Source organism: Ruditapes philippinarum, unplaced genomic scaffold (genome assembly GCF_026571515.1).
Source record: "Ruditapes philippinarum isolate M1 unplaced genomic scaffold, ASM2657151v2 ctg926_1_1_1_1, whole genome shotgun sequence".
Classification (NCBI taxonomy): Eukaryota; Metazoa; Mollusca; class Bivalvia; order Venerida; family Veneridae; genus Ruditapes; species Ruditapes philippinarum.
The window spans coordinates 121406-141225 of record NW_026865541.1 but is presented as its reverse complement, the minus strand read 5'-3'; the positions used below and the strand labels follow the sequence as shown (position 1 = coordinate 141225).

Genomic DNA, 19820 nt, shown 5'->3' with positions numbered 1-19820 from the left:
TGACTGCAGGCCTATTTTCTCTTTCAAAATTGATATTACATATAAATATTTTATGAAATTTAAATTTATTGTAGCAGAAGACTTAAGTCATTATTATGTTTATTTAGATGCCAGAACAGAAGAGTTACTTTACCTATCTAACTATAAATCTCCCAAAATAGCAAAGGCCTAACAAGAATTGCAAGAAGTTTATAAGGATTGTTTAAAAGAGGAATCAAAGAAGATAAGATTAAATGTTAACGTCATAGACCTGGAACGATTATACAGACTATTTAACCCACTATCCAAGCCATTTACACAAAAGAAATTTAAATCCTCCGGTTATGAAATTCACCCTCACAGAAACCTTCTTTTCATTTAGGTAAATTCGCTCAACCATGGAGCTAAATATGTTTATATATCAGTGGCTCAACCCCTATTTTGGTAATGTGTTTGAAAAAATATTTTAAAAACTGACATTGCAGACGATAAAATAAACCTTTACATGATAAATTATAACAGAGCTATTGACATTCTATATTTCTGGGACATTTTTGTCCAATTAACTGCAAAGTGTCTGAAATCGTGTAATGTTGAAATGTTGTAATAATAATAATAATAATAATAAAAGTTGCAACTTTCATCAAAGCAACTTTTATAAAAAATTACTAAGAATAAATTAGATTAACAGGTAAAAGCTTTATTTTGTTGTTGAAATATTTAAACTTGAAAAATAAATCAACTGTGATTGATGTTCAAAGAATGAATTTCAAACAAAATTCTTCATTGTAGTTTTCATTATTTGGGGCTGTTTCTGGAACTCTTCAAATAGGAGATTTCACTAGTAAACAAGGGGAAAAATGAAACGTGGAAAATGAAGTGGAATCATATGAAACATTCCATCATTTTGATATTTTTTGTTTGTTTGATTGGGTGTGTGATTTGTACAGAGAAAGCAGAAGGTCTTTACAGCCCAACGAGCTCAGTTTTTATACTGAATCAAAATAATTTTCACCAAAATGTGTTGAGATCTGACAGCGGTTGGATTGTGGAATTTTACAACAGCTGGTGCGGTCATTGCATTAAATTTGCCCCAACTTGGAAGGAATTTGCAAAGAAACACGAAGGTTTGTTTCTAATAATATACGAAATTGATCTAAATTTCAATACTTCATTTGGTATGGCTAATTTTGACTTTTTGAGTATTTGGATATTCGGATAGTATCAATGTTCGGATAATATGAAATTAGGCAAAGCCTATGAACGGGGAAGTCGTTAAAAAAATCCTTTCATTCTTTCTGTTTAAAAGGTGTCATTCGGTATTACATGCACCGCTTCCGTTTTCACTCGGAACACTAGACGATCATTATTTATCTGAAAAGTTGAGATTTGTTCCGTTATCGGAATACCCCGCCTATTATCATTGAGTTACATTGTAAATGGCGGCGCCCGACTAGAACTGACACTTAAAAATTTCGTTGATAGGTATAGAATTCTATATAATTTTTTAATTGTTTTTTATTTGATTTTCTTTTACATATACACGTGCAGTCTATAGCCGGGCAAGCCAAAGCCCGGACCCGCTTTGCGGGCCCGGTCTTTGACTTCCCCGTATTAATTAGAATTTTGCAAGGAAAGTAGAGTGGTTTTGGTCAACTACAGGTTTGTCAAACTTAATTTATGAAGACATCTGAAAGTGATGTCATGGATCTTTTTGTAATTAACAAATATTGTTAATTAAACTTAATTAAAAATTGTAATATTATTCAGTAGAAATGAATATTAATTATGATACAGTGTTGTATATCTGTACTAATTGGGACAGGCAACGTGCAAACGTTGAGTCGGTTGACTGTTTTAACTTTAAAAAAAAACAACAAAGTGTATACTGCCGGCTTTTTTTTTTTTACTTTTATTTTTTACTTTTTTTTCCTATTAAGTATTCTTTTAAATGTAAACTATTATCTATGGATACATCATATACCTTTATATTTATTATTTTCAGATTGGTGGCCGTTGCTAAGAGTAGGGGCAGTAAACTGTGCAGATGAACTCAACGTTGAGTTGTGCAGAAGTTTTCACATTGAAGGGATCCCAGCTTTTATGGTAAGCACATGATACTATCTTCCATTTTTTTCCATTATCAGTTTTGGGGATATCAAGACATAGCCATCAGTATAGCTAGAGCCTTGTACATATGTGCAGGCTGGCCTTGCTCAATGTCTGTGACAAGGGCCAATCACTTTAGAGCCTTGTAGGATAGGAGTTAAAACCGTTAAATTGCATTAGAGAAGGACCGGTATGCACTGTACAGTTCTCATTTTTTGAGGTGCTTTTGATTAAATGTTGCCTATTCATGTTTAATACAGATAATTTTAAAACAATCTTGAGTTTAAAAATTACATATTTAAGTTAGATTTTGATGATAGCTTGCAGTTTATTTAAATCACTCCTGAGTTTTCTTCCCGGACCAGGACTGGTAATACTTTACCCACAAGATTGGCACTGCTTGTTAAAAAAGCATTTTTAACCTTAGTACCATTTATGCCTTGAGTCATCCATCCGTCCATCTGTCTGTCCTTCCAAGTTATGTAGATTTAATAGGAGATCATCTTATTGTTAACAGGACAAAAGAAAATAGGGCTTGACTCTCAATACAGCCAAAGAAAATAACAAAACTGACCCCTTAGTCCAATTAAATGGGACATCTGTCTGTCTGTTAGTAATTCCAAGGTCTGCTTTATTTTTTAAAACTGAAAGGAAATTAAATCTCTTTGCACATACATATGGAGATTGGAGAATGCATATCTCCTTTCTGATTGCACAGTAAGATGATTTTTTTATACCTCATGGGGTGTATAATCCCCAAGTGTATTGCCCCACTTCTTTGCAGTGCTCTTGTTAAAACATATACCCCCAATTGGTAATATGCTCAGCTATTAGCTATAAGAATATTTATTGATGTGTTATATTTTGACATGTTTTTCAGTTGTTTCCACCAGGTTACAAGGGAATAGAGACAGGTGGTATATTCCATGACCAAAATAAAGAATTCTTAGAACACAAAGCTCTGGACTTCATCTCTAACTCAACACTGTTTCAACCACCAAAGTTCTGGCCACGACTTTATCCAATTGTGTAAGTCAATTTTAATTCTGCTGGAAAAAAAGAACAGGAATAAAAACACAACAACAGAAGGATTTTGGTTTGATAGTTTCATGAAGCGGTTGATTAAAGTGAAAGTAATTTAAAAAATTGATTTAAGTTTTGAACTAACTTTGTGCTTAGTTCTGTAAACATAAAGTTTACTAACTTCATTAAAGTATTTGTACTATATTGATTTTTATTGAAGCTTTTGGCATGTTATTATTTCAATTTTTGAACTCTCTTGACTTGAATAAACAGTATTTTTGTAGTGTTAAGGTATGAGAGAATATTTCTATGCATAAAATATGACCTTAATTCATAATTCATTGGTTGAAAGATAAACTTCTGAGCTGTTGGTTTCAATATTTTGTTAATTTACACTGTAAATTCTTTTAGTCATAGAATTTCCACTTTTGCAGCAATTTTGTTAAGATTAACCTAGTACAGATGTTTTGAGTTCAAGCTCTTAAAAGTGATGCTATTTTTAAATAATATTAAGATTTTAAAAAAATTCTAGCCAACTGGTACATACCCACAGTGACAAGTTATGCATGTTTGAATGTGCTTTTGGATATTTTTTTTTTCATTAATTAAACCTTAAAGCAGCACGCCTCCAGATTCAAGCTAATTTTCATGAAAATTTTGAAATGTATCTAAAAGTATAATATTTTAAAGTGACCAAAAAGAAGCAATTTACACATGATCAATGGCACTTGCAACCCACGTTACTGAAAAGCGGTCAAAATATGCAAAAATAACCCTTATTGCATTAGTAACGTAGTAGAAATATAGTTATAAATACAGAAAAATCAGTCAATTATCCCACATAATATTTAGATTATTAATTGAATATATCTTATTTACTTTTCCTAATTAGATATAATAAATACTAGAACATTTTTCTCAAGTTTGATTTTATTAAAATATCTTGGCTCATCTGGAGGCATGTAGCTTTAAAAGTTTAATTTAATGAGACTATATTTCTTTCGTAGTTATTATTGCAGGGTGGGTTTTGTGTAACATGTACATGTATATATAATATAGCTGTTGTTTTCAGACAGTTTTTATTGCTTAATATATATACATAAAATTTTAACATATACTCTGTGACTATTTATCTTACACATTAAATCTGATGGTCATTTGAGATTTAGAAATTATGAAGGCTAAGTATTTGGGAAGAAATTGGTAATTGCTGGTTAGTTATCTAGTGGACTAACTGCTGAGGTATGAAAAAAAAAATGTTGAAATCATCATAAAACCCAGACAAGCAAGCTATAATACATGCATTTATATATGATAGAACAATGTATTGTATTTTACTTTTAAATGTTTACATAGATTAAGCTTGATCAAGTGTTTACAATATTGCAGGTCAATGCAAGATATCTGGAATGAAACAAAAGATGAGCACCATTTTGTGGCATTTATATTTGAAGAGCCCGGCTCTTATATTGGTAGACAGGTACATATTGTAGTACTTAACATCTTTTTAGTTTGAGTTGTTTTAGCTGGTGCTAAGGGGCATGAGAGATGTTGCACTTTTTATGCCCCCACAATGTGGGAGCATATAGCGTTGCACTTGTCTGTCCGTCCGTCAGTCAGTCAGTCCATCCGTCCGTACGTCCCGAAATCTTGTGAATGCAACTCCTCTTAAACCGGATGGCAGATTTTGCTTAAACTTCCAGGGATGAACAACCTTAATGTGTAGATTGTAGTAAAGGAAGGAATTTTTGCTGCGACCAAATTTAACAGAATTATGGCCCTTTGTTGAGTTTTTCACTATATACTATGTAGAAATTTTGTGAACGCAACTCCTCTTAAACCGGGTGGCAGATTTTGCTTAAACTTACAGGGATGAACAACCTTAAGGTTTAGATGGTAGTTAAGGAATGAATTTTCGCTGCGACCAAATTTAACAGAATTATGGCCCTTTGTTGATTTTTTCATTATATACTATGTAGAAATTTTGTGAACGCAACTCCTCTTAAACCAGATGGCAGATTTTGCTTAAACTTCCAGGGATTAACAACCTTAATGTGTAGATGGTAGTAAAGGAAAGAATTTTTGCTGCGACCAAATTTAACAGAATTATGGCCCTTTGTTGATTTTTAGTTTTCAACTTGTGGCACATGTAGTCCAAAAAATATTTGACCTAGACTCATAATATTGACAGAACAGTGGCGTGTGGGGGCATCCGTGTTCTATGGACACATTTCTAGTTTAATTATCGCTCATGTACATGTACAGACTCGTATCTGCAATATTGCAATTTTCATATACATGATATTTTGCTGTTTTTAAAATTTTAATGCTATCGAGGAATCACTTTGTTTCCTGATATTAAAGTTTGCGTAAGGTCATACATGACTTTTTTACAACATTTTAGAACTCCTTCCAACACTGATAGTATAAGAGAATATCACAATTTTGGAAATTTGAAAATATGGAAGCTGCATATAAAATGAAAAAGAACCGTTAATATATATAAATATCTCAGCTGGAAAACAGAAAAATAAAAAGTCTTTTTCTTGTGCTAAAGTGCCCAGTCGACCTCTACAAAAGTTACATAAATCATTGTCCTGGTGTAAAGTTAAACATTGTCCTCGGTCACTTTCTACATGGACTAAAAATCTTCTCTACAGAAACTACAAATGGCTAGAGTTAATATACATGTATTTATGCCATAGCATTTCCATATTAAGACTCTTTTGTTTAATTTTGAGCTAATTTGATTACTTTCAGAGTATACTTTCTTGAACTTACAAGTACTAATGTCAGATGAGGTAACATGGTCCATGGTGTCGTGCTTACCAAAGATGTTTGGTTTAGTTGAAATATGCCACCCTTCTCTTACAATTTATGTAACTTATTCCCTATGAGAGCAGGGTTGATCTTTATAACATGTTTATTTGTTCTCACCTACAGGTCATTCTGGATACAATTGGCTATAAACCTTTACTTGTTAGAAGAATGTTAAAAGAATCAGTACTGAAGTTTGGTATCTTGAAATTCCCGTCACTGTTCCTCATCAACAGAGATGGTACTTTCACCAGACTTGCCAAGTAAGAACCATGATTTGTTTCAGTTATTAATGGAATTCTTTTTATGGAAAGCCATGTTAGCATTCTTGTCAAATAGATTATGAACATTAACATTCCCTAGAATAAACTCTGTATTTGGCTTTTTAATGTGATAAACTCTATGTTTTGGAACTCTGCATTTGACTTTTCACTAAGATAAACTCTGTATTTGGCTTTTGAGTATGATACACTCTGTATTTGGAACTGTGCATTTGGTTTTTCACTATGATATTACTGTATTTGGTTTTTCACTATGATAATACATGTATAAACTTTTTTTACAGGGATGATAATACTAGAGATGGTATGGTGGCTGCTTTGAAAAACTTACTGTCACCTGCTCAACTTAAGGCCGGGGAAAAGTTCTTAAATCAGAGACCAAGGAACCAGCTCAATGACAGCAAGAAAGAAGGGGAACCAGCAGATAATAGTAGTAAAGTTATAAGGTAACAGAGTAAAAAAAGTTGGGTACAAGATATGTAAAAAAGTTGTCTAAATAAGCACAAAAAGCTCCATAGGATAACATGTCATGATAGGAGTTGTCTTTAAAAATGTTGATTGTTTTGTTTTACACATCATACAATGAAGTTTCATGTAAAATTTGAAACATCAATTTTGAAAGCCTTATGCTTTATGGTGGAATTATATAACATAATTATTATCAATGGTAATGAAAATTCAGTGTGAATGTCTGCAAAGATAAACCATAGAGTGTGATGATGATATTTTACTAACAGATTTCCTACAACAGACTTGTCTTGTTTATAATTTGCAAAAACTCATGGAGATTGCGGTTGATTTAATATCAAACTACATTGTATTTAGAAAAAATATGCTCATATTCTGTTGTCAAGCTGAGCTGAATTACATGTAGCTACATGATTATCTTAAATAAATTCAAATTTAATTTTTATTGATCAATGAGGATTTGAAGATTTCAAATGTTTAGAGAAAAATATGAATGTAAACACTGTCCCCCTCTTTTTATCGCTTAAACTTAACAGGTAAATTCTAAATAAAATAGATTTAATATAACATAACAATATAATTTCTATAAGTCAAATAGATTATTGATTATTTATGCAAAGTTGAGTAAGAAATTGAAACAATTATGGCAAAATGTGAGGTTATTTTAACTTTAACCTGTTCACTCACCACATATACTTGGATTGGTTCCACTTTAATATTTAAGCATAGATACCAGAAAGTTTTGTGACAGAAATGAACTGCTGTAGTAACAATTCAGACCTGCCAAATAAAATGAATCAAATCACTCTTATTCTGTAATACTTTATCTGCAACAATATTATTACAGACCTGCAGTTTATATGAAGGACCTGGAATCTACATTACATTACGCCCTTAGACAGGAGATAGCAATATGTCAGGCATTAGATGGAGACAAACTTACTGCATTGAAAAAGTTTATGAATGTTTTATCTAAGGTTTGTAATAAATTTAAAGTGGCATCTGTATGTAGGGGTCCTCTAAGTCATTTTATTACAGATTTTCAATGGTTATATTTCCAATGGAATATGATATCTGTGATTTTGAATTGTTTGACAAATATTCTGTTATAGAACAGTTATGGTATGTTGTGTATGATTGTAAAATATATGAACTGCTTTTATGGTTAGATACAAACAAAGTCTCTTTATACTTAGTCAAGGTATAGAGTAGTCAAGGGAACAACCTGGCATGTTGATGACCAATGTTAAGAATAAAACTAACGAAATTGCCTGGCCAAGGGGTATGACTCCTGTTTCCAGGCTACTGAAACTAAACTTGATATGCATAAGGAAATATGAAATTATTTATTCAAATGCTATTTCTTTTGCAAATGTTGTAGATTTTCAAACGTTAAAGGAAAACAACCACATACTTTTCTTAAAATGTAACAGAGTTATATCCCTTTCCTGTATCAAAATTTTAACATATTTTGTAATAAGAGAGTTGAACTTTATAGTATATTTGCCTCGATGTTTCACAATATTGAAAAGTTTCTTTGTTACATTCAATATTTTTTGGCTTTGTTACAATATTTAGAACTTTTTCCCTTTGTTACAGTATTGTTAACTTTTTGCCTTCGTTACAATATTTATAACTTTTTCCTTTGTTACAGTATTTCCCTGGACGAGAGGAGGTTTCTGATTATTTGTTTAGGATATCTGCATGGTTAAGGACAACCAGTACAGAAATTACTGGAGACCAGTGGATAACATCATTAGATGAGAAACAGGTATGAAGAATTTTTCCAGCTAAGTTGAAATTTGCATCTGTCCTTTGTCATTGTCAGCTTTTGTGACAATAATTAAGTGAAAATGGAGTTTAATCACTTTGATGTATATTATATATATCATTATAGCATAAAGTCGGCTATTTTTCCCTCGTTTGCCTATGTTATAACGGGACCAAAACCATATGTTAACATAGTCACGCGCTCTTGTTATAGCCCGGTTTTACCTATGCGCAATACGAAACAAGGTCCGGTAAACAAACAAACAAAATACGATTGGGCCTGTTTGCCAAGGAGTCATGCGCTATTGTTATATTGAAATTATTGTTTCGAGGGCCTCAATCGCATAACGGCAAGCAGCATTCAAGCAACTATGCCGGAAATACGGCATATAGACATCGCCGCTAATCTTGGTTGTCGCCCTTTCTAAGAAATGGACAGTTGTCAATGTAAACAAATATTTGTCATTCAGTTTAACTTACAAACAGATTTACAGATTTACTTACAAACAAGATAACACAAAATGAATATGAAAAAATATTTTTTTGAGTTAATAAATCCCCAATGTTAAGCTTTGTTAAATCAATTGAAATCAAAATTTCATTTGGTTCTGAGCATTTGGTATTTTATGCTATAATAGCGTCAACGCACATTTATTTCGTGTTATAAAGTCTGCAGAGTCCCTCAGAACTGTTGGAGCCCTCGCCCTACCAGGCTCAGGCGCCAACTGTTCCTCGGGACTCTGCAGACGTTATAACACGAAAAAACGTGCGTTAACCCTATATAATCATTTATAGTCACATGGACCAAAACTTATTATCCTTTTTTGAAGGCAGAGTAATATAATTTTGGCATTGTCTGAATTTGTCAGTCTGGCTGTATGTCCTTCAAACCGTCCTTTTGTCACATTTTAACTGTAACATAACACTTAAACTATATAAAGTATAAACCTAAATTTTATATTTGTTTACATCTCATTGGAGAGAAGTGAAGTTCCTAAGAAACATAACTCTTATTCATAGTTTTTGAGTGATGGCCCCTTTTGAAATGCTTGTTAGGGGCAGAACTGAAAAGTTATTGAGATATCAACTTGAAACTTTATATAAATGGATAGATCTCATTGCAGTGAAGTGCAGTGCCTAAGAACCATAATTCTCTTTTAATTATTTTTGGAATTTTTGCCCATTGTTCTTTTCATACTAATTATTTCCCTTTGTTATTGTTCATACATGATTTATGTTTACAGTATATTATAAAGTCAATATGATACATCAACAATTATATGTAATTGTAATGTTAAAGACTATAAGATCTTAATAGTGATACTATAAGTGAGATGCTTTGTTAAATCTTGATTTATACATGTCCATTCGTATCTATTTTTAAGGAATAATTATATTTTCATGTCATTATATTTCAAAAGGGTTCCTTTTTGTTTGACACTGGTCAATTTACTTGACTTTATATCATAATAATACTCAGAGGTACATAATGCAAGAAGCTACATGATTTATATCAGTTTGTTGGAGATAACAAATTTATTTGTCTATAAATAAATTATATATTTTCCTTATCCTCAGTGTTTTCTAAATTTGAAAAATTTGTCTAGTTTACAAAATTTAGCAGGGAAAGACTTATAGAAAAATGTTTTAAATCTTTCAATAGAATTCTTTACATTCAGCTATTTTATTGCCTTGTTTAAATTATTTATGTATTAATATATCTTATCTGGTTAGAATTACCCTGTTGGAAATTTTGACTGACCCAGTTTGATTTCATATTTCAGAGAAAATAATTGAACCTTTTTGATAACTATGACAAAATTTGGAAGAATTGCAGATTGTGGCTTAAACTACTTAACCTGTTTGATTTGGTTTTTCAGACGATGGAAGAGTATCTTCCTGAGCATGTTAAGTGGGTTGGATGTAAAGGGAGTGAACCACGGTTTAGGGGATACCCATGTGGCATGTGGACACTATTTCATACTCTAACTGTGGCAGCATTTCAGAAAGAACAAGCAAGTGAGTATAGTTTTTGTCATTTCTGGATATCTCAATATGGGGAGATATATGTCTATAAAACACAAGTTCATAACTTTTTTTCCAGGGAAAATGCCTTTGACAATTTAGTAATATGACAATTTCTTTGAGATGTTCATCATGATAAATTCCAGGGATTAATATGATTAATATTGCTTTTAATTGTTTATACTAAACACAAAGTCCATAAATATATTGGAAGTGCATGCAAAATAAATGAAAGATTAAACCTAGTAAGTCCCTATGTAATTTATTTAGATTGTATTTATGATATTTATAATGTTTTCATATTTTTAGATCCTAAAGATGTACCTCTTGATGTCCTTGATGCAATACAAGGCTATATGAAATATTTCTTTGGTTGTCAAATTTGTGTTGAGCATTTCCTCAAAATGGCTCACAAGATTACTCCTGCTGACAAAACGCCAGAGGGCGCAGTTTTGTGGTTATGGCGTGCACACAATATGGCTAACAGCCGACTCCATGGAGACCAATCAGAAGACCCTAAACATCCAAAGATCCAGTTTCCATCCAAAGAATTATGCCCGGAGTGCCATAATGGTGGGAAATGGAATGATAAGAACGTTCTTGAGTTCTTACTTTCATTTTATGGCAGAGTTAATATTGTGCCTGTAGCAGACGACAGTAAGAATGACTCAGCAGAAAAGACCACCGCAGCAAATGAGAACAAGAAACTTGATTGGTGGGAATTACAACAAAGGAAAAATGACCTGGAAAAAATCAGGTCGTTACGAAATCAGAAGTTAGAGAAGAGACAGCAGAAAAAGGTAGAAAAGTTATCAAAAATAGCTGTGATAGATAAAAATTTAGATCTGCACTTTGGACATCTGTCGAGAAAAGATCGTTTAAGGATGACTGATGAGAATAAATTAGTTATATCTGGGTGGGGATTTAGTAATTTAGACATGAGTATGTGTGTAACGTTCTATGTTTTATGTACGCTTATGATCTTAGTTTTATATTATCATTTTATAGTGAGGAGAAAATACAGACCATGTTCTGTATTTTGTTGATTTAATTTTTACATATTATTGAGGCATAGGTGATAAAAATGATTTTTATTTCATGATCAGATTTTCTGTTAAAGATAGTATATATTTTTATAATAATGTTACTAAAAGATGAAAGATAATGAATGTTTCATATTGAAATTTTATAATTTGTTCATCATGAAATAATGAAATATATGAAGGTCAAGGGCATTTGACCGAAAGAAAAAGTTTAAAATTGTAGTTTTGCTTACCATACTATTAGTACATTTAGTAAATAGAGAATTACATTAAAATTTGTTACATTATTAAAGATACTCGTGTATTATGCCACTTAGACTATTTGAGTGTCTATTTCTATCTATCTAATTTCTGTTAATGTCAAACCCCTGACGGGGATGTAGACTTTTCTAATTTTACCTCTTTAATAACAAAATCAAAGCCTGGAACCATTTAACATTTAAAAAGGAACCAGTTCACATTCTAGTTGTCAGTTATGTTCTCATTTTTTCTCATTACATATTTAGATCAGGGGAGGTTACTCAGTCAACAAGTTGAGCCATACTATTTCTTAGACTTTAATTTTGTTTTTTCAATGTAAAAAAAATCTGTGCAAAAGATTGGTTGTTAAGAATATTGTAACTAATCACTGATGATGTTCCTAAAATCAGAAAAGATTGTATCATACACTTTGCTTTTAGTAGCAATAGAATTGATGTGTAAATTGTTTTGATTTGTTTTGTTGTTTGTTTCTTTACATGGTAAGGGTATAAGAGAAATATTTTTGTGTCAATGAATAGAAGATGTGAAGATCTCTGAAGAAGATCTAGTTTTATTTCCTGTGATTTTAGTTGCCATAAGTAAGAGCAAAGTAGTAGATAATTTTTTTTTTACTTTTAGTTTTTGAGAATTTTTGTGAATTGTATTTCTTGTATTTTTGTTTTCAGATATAATTGACAAGCTTTATGTTCCATGTAATTATGTTTTTGTATTCTCTGCTTGATGGTGATAAGGGTTCAAATTGATCTGTGCGCATATTGTTTTTCTCCTGTTTGACTGCATGTCTGTCGGCATGTGTGAATGTGGCTAAAACATATTCATATTATAAGTAAGAGTTGTATAGCACAACATAGCATACCTTTGAATGACAACATCATTTTTGAACTATTGAAATATTCCTCGATGTAAATGATACTGACCTTCAAGATTAAATATTCAAAATTTAAAGAAAATTTGCAATAATTTTGTTTCAGATTTACTGTTTGTGTATGGGGCATTTACAATTTACAAAGCATTGTCTGTCCTGTTTTGCATTTAGAACATTGTACCAGTAGAACTTTGGCATGTGTGTTTTATGTGTATGCCTTGTTTTTTTCATTATTTCTCTTTTTCATATGATAAATACTTACTCAGTCTAAGTAACTTACATATCTTTTGATTTGTTTTTGTGTTATGCATGATTAATGAATGAATCATATCATTTTCTGAACATTCTTTGTAATTGTTTGTTATTTATTATTCTATGATACATATTCTTTTTTGCCCGACCAAAAATCTGCTATTATTATTATAATATTTAAAGGTTGTTAACCCTGACGCAGCAAAATTTAAATAATGGATATATGGATATGTCCCACAAGTGGAGCCGCCTATTATTGATTACAGGGGTGTCAAAATACTAGACTATACTGTAAACAAACAAAACCAATTTGTCATTTTTGTTTTGAAGCCCCCTTAGATTTTACAATAGAAAGGTCCTGATTCCAAGCTGGACAAGTCCATTATACAAATTTATGGGTGTTAGTGTGAAAATAAATATATTTTAAGAAATGAAATTGGTTTAAGATTTTTATCAGTGTCTGTGTGTAAAATTTTATTTTATTAAGAAAGAAAGCTAATAAAACAAAATCTAGAGTGTGGTGCAATAATGAATTAATTCAGCATTAAAACATTTTATATTTAACTAACAGAAAGTGATCTACCATTGTGACAATGATCAAGGCCAGCCTGTACATCACTGCGGTCTAACTAGGCTCTATACTGTTGGTAGCTCACATTTTGTATGTGAATATTGACATCCCTAAACTGTGAATGGAATATTCCAAATTCAAAGCTGGACAGATCCATTACACAAATTAGAAGGTTAAAAAGTTAAATGATTTTATTTAATATCTCTGTGGAGTTTTCTTGCATTTTTGGAATGTTTAATGTGTTTAGTAGTTTGCTTTAAACATTTGGATTATTGGACATGGTTTAAAATGTATTGTTTGATGCATTGTAGGAATGCAGGTTGTAGTTTATATTTTGATTTTTATTATTGATATGTTGTTAGATAAATTATACTTTTATAGACTTTGTTGGCATAATTCTTTTTGGCATTGAGAAATAGTTCCCAGGAGAAATATTATTTTAGTGTGCATGAACATTTTTTTTAAAGAACTCTGAATTTTGAAACGTTCCCTCACAAAGGCATCTATGGCAAAGTTGTTAAGGTTGCCAATATTAAACCACTTGCCTCTCCACAGCTGTTTTTTTAGTCATGTGAGCATTGTTGGTTTCTATATATGAGAAGACTATCCAGCTAGCATATGGAACATGATTCTACTCCTGCGCCCGTTTATATTTAAAATAATGAACAGAAGGAAACCTTGTTCTTCTTACACCAGTTAAGCTGGAATGTCACAATATCACTTATACTGTGTTAGTGTGTAGAAAATGGCTTAAATATAGCAATTGTTTTAAGTAATGAACTGGCAAATTAGCCAAATGTCAGTAAGTTTATGTCATTTGATACTAGTTTTAATATCTAAAAGTTGTAAGGTTTAACATAATTTTGTTTTATTTGTGTGAAGAAAACTTAATTGAATCCCTCTAGAGCCGTTTTTCTAGACTACTTGGTATTCAATCAGATGAGCATGGCAAGTGTCAATCCCATGATTCATGTAATGAGAGGCAGACAACCAGCCTGCTAGACCATATCTCCTTCTTTAAATACGGGTAGTCGGAAGTTTTTTTAAAGATATAAAAGTTTCATTTGATGTAAATATTAAAAATTACAATAATTGCAAGTCATTGCAATGTTTACAGATATGTGTATCTTATTAAAAGATATATTATCATTTACCAGATATGAGATAGTTGGTAGCTTTACTTGGGTGCCTAATTTGTGCTTGTAATTTAGAGCACATACGAGAACACAAGGTTGTCCTTAACCAATTATATATGTAAAGTCACCATATGAACTTTATAGTTTCTATGTGACTTAAAACCCAGCCCAAAAAAGCTGCCCAGATATACTCTTGTCACAAACTTTATATCATGAAAGAATTTAACCGTTTATTGCTGTATGTAAGTGTTATTATTTTATATGAATATTAAATGTCTTACATTGTTTGAAAATGGGACTTTTTATTCAAAATTTATTACATGAATTAAAAAAAAATCTCCATTTTGTTTTGCTTTTTTTTTGTGATAATAGATGTTTTATCTTGTATCATGATTTGGGAAGATAACTTTTTCAAGGTAATTTACTTTAATCTTGAAAATTAAGTAGATTTATCTCCCCTTTGTTAACATTGGTAAAGATACCATTAAAACAATTAATCTAGCATAATAAATAAATTGTAAATTATATATACCTTATGCATGATGTAATTAATGTGTTTTTAATGTATGTTTAGTTCCTAGTCATGTGTAATTAATTACTATATAGTGCAATCATTGTTATTTTATATGTTGGATATTCATATATAATATGTATATCTTATTTTATGTGTTAAACTCTTGTAAATGTGACAGAATGAAGGTAATACAAAATGTATTTGTAAAAAAATAGATGTAATTGTGAAGATATATGTGCAAATAATGATCTGATCTAGATAAGAAAACAATATGCAGGGGCATACATTCAGAAAACATTTTTCCTTCCATACTGGTTTTCTGTACAGTTTTCTCCCAGTGAAAGCTTGAAAAAAAAATCTGGAAAAAAATAGGTATCCCTGAGAGCATTAAATTATTGATCCAACTAGAAAAAAAACACAGTATGAGGCACATGTAAATGTAATTGACAGTCTGTATTGTTTTGTTGTTGTTGGTTTTTTTTGCTTGTAGCATGTGATGTTTTATAATTACCCTTCTTCATTTGTCATAGGAATGGTTGACATCTTTTCTTGTCCAGTTTTAATGCTTTTTTATGCTAATTTTTTTTACTTTACTTTAAGACAGGTTTTATGTTCTTGTTTTGTCATATTTGTCTATTACCTAGATTGTCAAATATCAGTTAAACTAATGTTGGCGTTACAGTAATTTATGGCCAAACTTATTCAGAAATATTTGCTCACCAGAAATTTGAATTTTTAGCTCAACTATACGAAGTATATGGAGAGCTGTTCTACTCGCCCCGGCGTCCAGATTTCAGATTAAAGTGTTGGTGCAGTAAAATATTTTTCACTATAACTTTGTCATTTCTTAAGGTATCAACTTCAAACTTCAAATATATGTTCCTTATCATCAACCACATCTTATGTGACAAGGTTCATAACTCTAGCACCAATATTTTCAGATTTATCTCCCCTTGAACTTAGAATTTTCCTTAAAAAATACTATTTTTTACTGTAACTTCTTTATTTCTTAAGGGATCACCCTCATACTTCAAATAAATGTACCTTATCATCATCCCCATCTTATGTGACAAGGTTCATAACTCTAGCACCAATATTTTTAAGATTTATCTCCCTTTAAACTTAGAATTTTCCTTAAAAAAATATTATTTTTTACTGTAACTTATTTATTTCTAAAGGGATCAACTTCATACTTAAAATATATGTACCTTATCATCATCCATATCTTATGTGGCAAGGTTCATAACTCTAGCACCAATATTGCAAGAATTATCTCCCCATAAACTTAGATTTTTTTACTAGAAAAATATTATTTTTTACTATAACTTTTTTAGTTTTAAAGGTATCTACTTCAAACTTCAAATACTTATTCCTTATCATCAATTTCATTTTATGTGACAATGTTCATAACTCTTGAAGCAATTTTCACAGATTTATCTCTCTTTGAACTTAAGATTTTCTTTAAGAAATATTATAACTTCTTTACTTTTTAAGGTATCTACTTCAAACTTCAAATATATATTTCTTATCATAACACACATGTTGTGTGACAAGGTTCATAACTCTAGCGTGACTATTTCTAGAATTATTTCCCTTGATCTTGGAATTTATGTTAACAAATGTTATTTTTTTACTATAACTTAATACATAATAATACATAATTGATTTTTCTATCATAGTTTTGTTCTCCATACTGAGTCCAGTATTTTATTAGTCGAGCTTGGCTGTCTCCTGTGACAGCTCTTGTTGATATACCTTGTAATAATAAGCAACATATGTTATAAATTTAAGATACATTGTATGTATAATGCCTGTTGTATCTTTAAATAGATTAAGAGGATTTTTTAAGATTTTTAAATAGGATATGAAAAATGATGTTTACCGGTAACTAATTTGTATGCCCCCACTAATTCCTTTGCCTGTTTGTTAACTGGAAGAAAAGAAAACAACAGTGGATTGTGGGGGCATCTGTGTCCTATGGACACATTTCTAATTTAGTTTAAGATATAACAATTATTACTGACTAATATATACTTTTGTTCTGACATGATTTTGCTTGTTTAAATACTCATTTTATTCCCATGACAATCCTAACATTATCGACTATAGTAGTAAACGGGCAATATTTTGGGTTATTGCATATATTTTGACGAGATATTAAGTATTAATGCACTATAAAATTATGTATATATAAATTAGTAGATACTTGTTTCTTATGAATGAAATATAGGATGTATCTTACAGATTATGTAAGGTATATATTCATATTGCATACAAAGCATGTAATAGTTTAAGCTTTATGGTAGTACACTTAACAAAATTTTCTATACTTATATTATATGAAATATTTTTATGTTAAGATTTTATGTAACTTTTACAAACCAGTCACCGATTCTTGCAGTCAACCATGAAGGTAAAATGTCACTTTCTTTGTGAATTCAATAAAACAATAGACTTTCATGTACTCCTGTACAGTTTCTAATTTTGAATTGAAAAGTAAATCTGTTTTTCTTAAAAAGTAATTCTATATAAAGTTTGGAAATATTGTTTAGTGTATTTAGTACTAGATTTAATAGTTTTTTTCTTCATTTGAAGAAAAAGACAAGATAGTAGATTATAGATATACAATTCTTTCAAAGGCACTAGACAAGATATGACATTAGGTAATAGTATTTCAGGGGTCATTGGTCTCTGTCTGAGGATTGGTCAGATTTACAGTTGTCTCCCTTATTCCAGATATTCTATTCATGGATCATTTAATTGATACAATACTGGTCTTATAATTGTTGTTAATTATAATTATATACAGTATAATATGTTTCATTATTTCAGTTCACTGAATTCTACACGTGTGGCAATATTACGCGGAACTAACCTGAATTTTTGTGGTGTGTTTTATGTAAGATATTTAACATTCCAGTTATGGTATAATTATAATACTGCAAGCTGTATTTGTGTGTGTTGTTATTGCTTATCATGTTTTAATAACATTACAAGAAATATGCGATCTTTGTCTTATATAAGGAATCATATAAAACTATTATATTTCTGGTGTACTTAATAACCTAGTTTCATTCAAAGACAAGAGGTTACTTATATTTTTTAGTTCTACAAAGAACACCTACATATTCTTTACATCAGTAAAGCTGGACATTAGACATGTCATTATTTTTTCAAAAATTCTGCTTTTTCTGATACTTAATAAATATAATTATGTTATATGCCATGATACAATACATGAACGCCTCCTTCCCCCCTTTAACCTTGATATTGATATTGTAAGGGGGAGAACTGATAAGGAATATAGTTAACCATTTTTTTGAGTTACTTCCCTTGCACTTAAGCAAATGTTCCTCTGTATTTTATTTACACATTTTTCATGGTTCACTGTGACAGGCTGGTTACTGTCAAGCTTATTGCCCATTACTGCTGTGGATTTAAATCCAGCAAGGCACCTAGAAATCTTTCATATGAGGAAGCTATCCAGCTAGCTTATTTAACATTGGTAGTTTCTACTCTGGTGCCCATTTGTGCCTAAAATAATGAAAAGGGGCACCAGAGGTCTTTATCCTCCCTTAAAGCCATATGACATTTACAGTTTTGGTGTGACTGAAAACCTAACCAATCAAATCCAGTCATACTTGCTTGACACATACTATACAAATATAGAATATAGGCTGAATTAAAAAAAAACTCTTCTGATAACAGTCTTGTTTGAGATATTTTGCACTTCTTAATTCATCAAACCATTGCCATTTTTTTATGCTTTTAACCGGTTTTGAATTGTTATATTTTAGGATATCTTAATGATCTGGGCTGGCATTCTCTTGTCAATAATTTTGTAAAATTCTGTTTTTGTGATTTACAGTAAAAAAATTGCTTTTGAGTATCTATAATTTAAAAAAAGTTACCTTGCTGTAAATGAAAATATTAAATGCTTCATCCAATGAAGACTAACTGTTCCAACCTGTGTTTTATGTAATGTTAGATTATTTTTATGATAAAAAAAAGTACCAAAATTTACAGAAAAAATAAATGAATATGTGTTGTGGTAAAATGTTGTGTTTGTTTTTTTTTATTTCAATATTTGAAAGTTGAATTACAAAATTATGAAGACATTATGATTCAAGATAAAAAGAAAAGAGCAAATTTTGGATGCTTGTTTTCTGATAGAATTTATATTGCATATGAAAAAGTGATTAAAAAAGACAAGCAATCTGTCAATGTTTCTACCCATGTTGATCTTTATATTCATAATTGTATTGGTCAGACTTTAAAGTAGCCAGAGTTTTTAGTGTATTCAACCACATACTTATATTCTCACCATTTCTTTATAACACTGTCATTTTATTGACAGATATTATGAGGTTAAGATTTAGAAGGTCAATATCAAGGTCACTTTGGCTAAAAATAAAGATTTTTTCTTCTTTTCCTTATAAAGCTTTCCTTTCTTGAGCAATATATTTGATATAGAGAACCTTGCATAGACTTATAGTCAGAGGTCAACCTCGCCGAGTCTTTAAAAAAAAAAGTACTCCCAGCGCTGCATTTGTTGATCAATATCTTTTTATTGTCTTCTTGAAGACCTCTATCCTTCGGGTTAATGTCACTGAGGGTAAAAATAGATTTTTCCTGTGATTATAATTTGTCAATAGGTTGAAGCTGTGTTGGGACATTTAAAACTTCCATTAAATTTTAACAGTTAT

The 19820-nt window shown here is 30.7% G+C and overlaps 1 protein-coding gene across 4 annotated transcripts; it reads left to right on the top strand.

Moving 5' to 3' along the window:
- The first annotated feature begins 816 nt into the window (after window positions 1-816).
- LOC132729470 (sulfhydryl oxidase 2-like) lies at window positions 817-19344 on the top strand. Of its 4 annotated transcripts, XM_060715242.1 has the most exons (12): window positions 817-1106; window positions 1985-2085; window positions 2969-3117; window positions 4501-4591; window positions 6055-6191; window positions 6494-6655; window positions 7525-7654; window positions 8332-8448; window positions 10328-10466; window positions 10782-11272; window positions 12442-12468; window positions 17947-19344. In XM_060715242.1, the coding sequence occupies exons 1-11, from the start codon at window positions 854-856 to the stop codon at window positions 12445-12447; spliced, it is 1776 nt and encodes a 591-aa protein (XP_060571225.1). In that variant the 5' UTR covers window positions 817-853; the 3' UTR covers window positions 12448-12468; window positions 17947-19344. The 4 variants fall into 4 exon arrangements, with proteins under 4 accessions (XP_060571225.1, XP_060571223.1, XP_060571224.1 ...); XM_060715240.1 differs by lacking the exon at window positions 12442-12468; XM_060715241.1 differs by having other exon boundaries at window positions 12442-19344.
- Window positions 19345-19820: the final 476 nt, after the last annotated feature.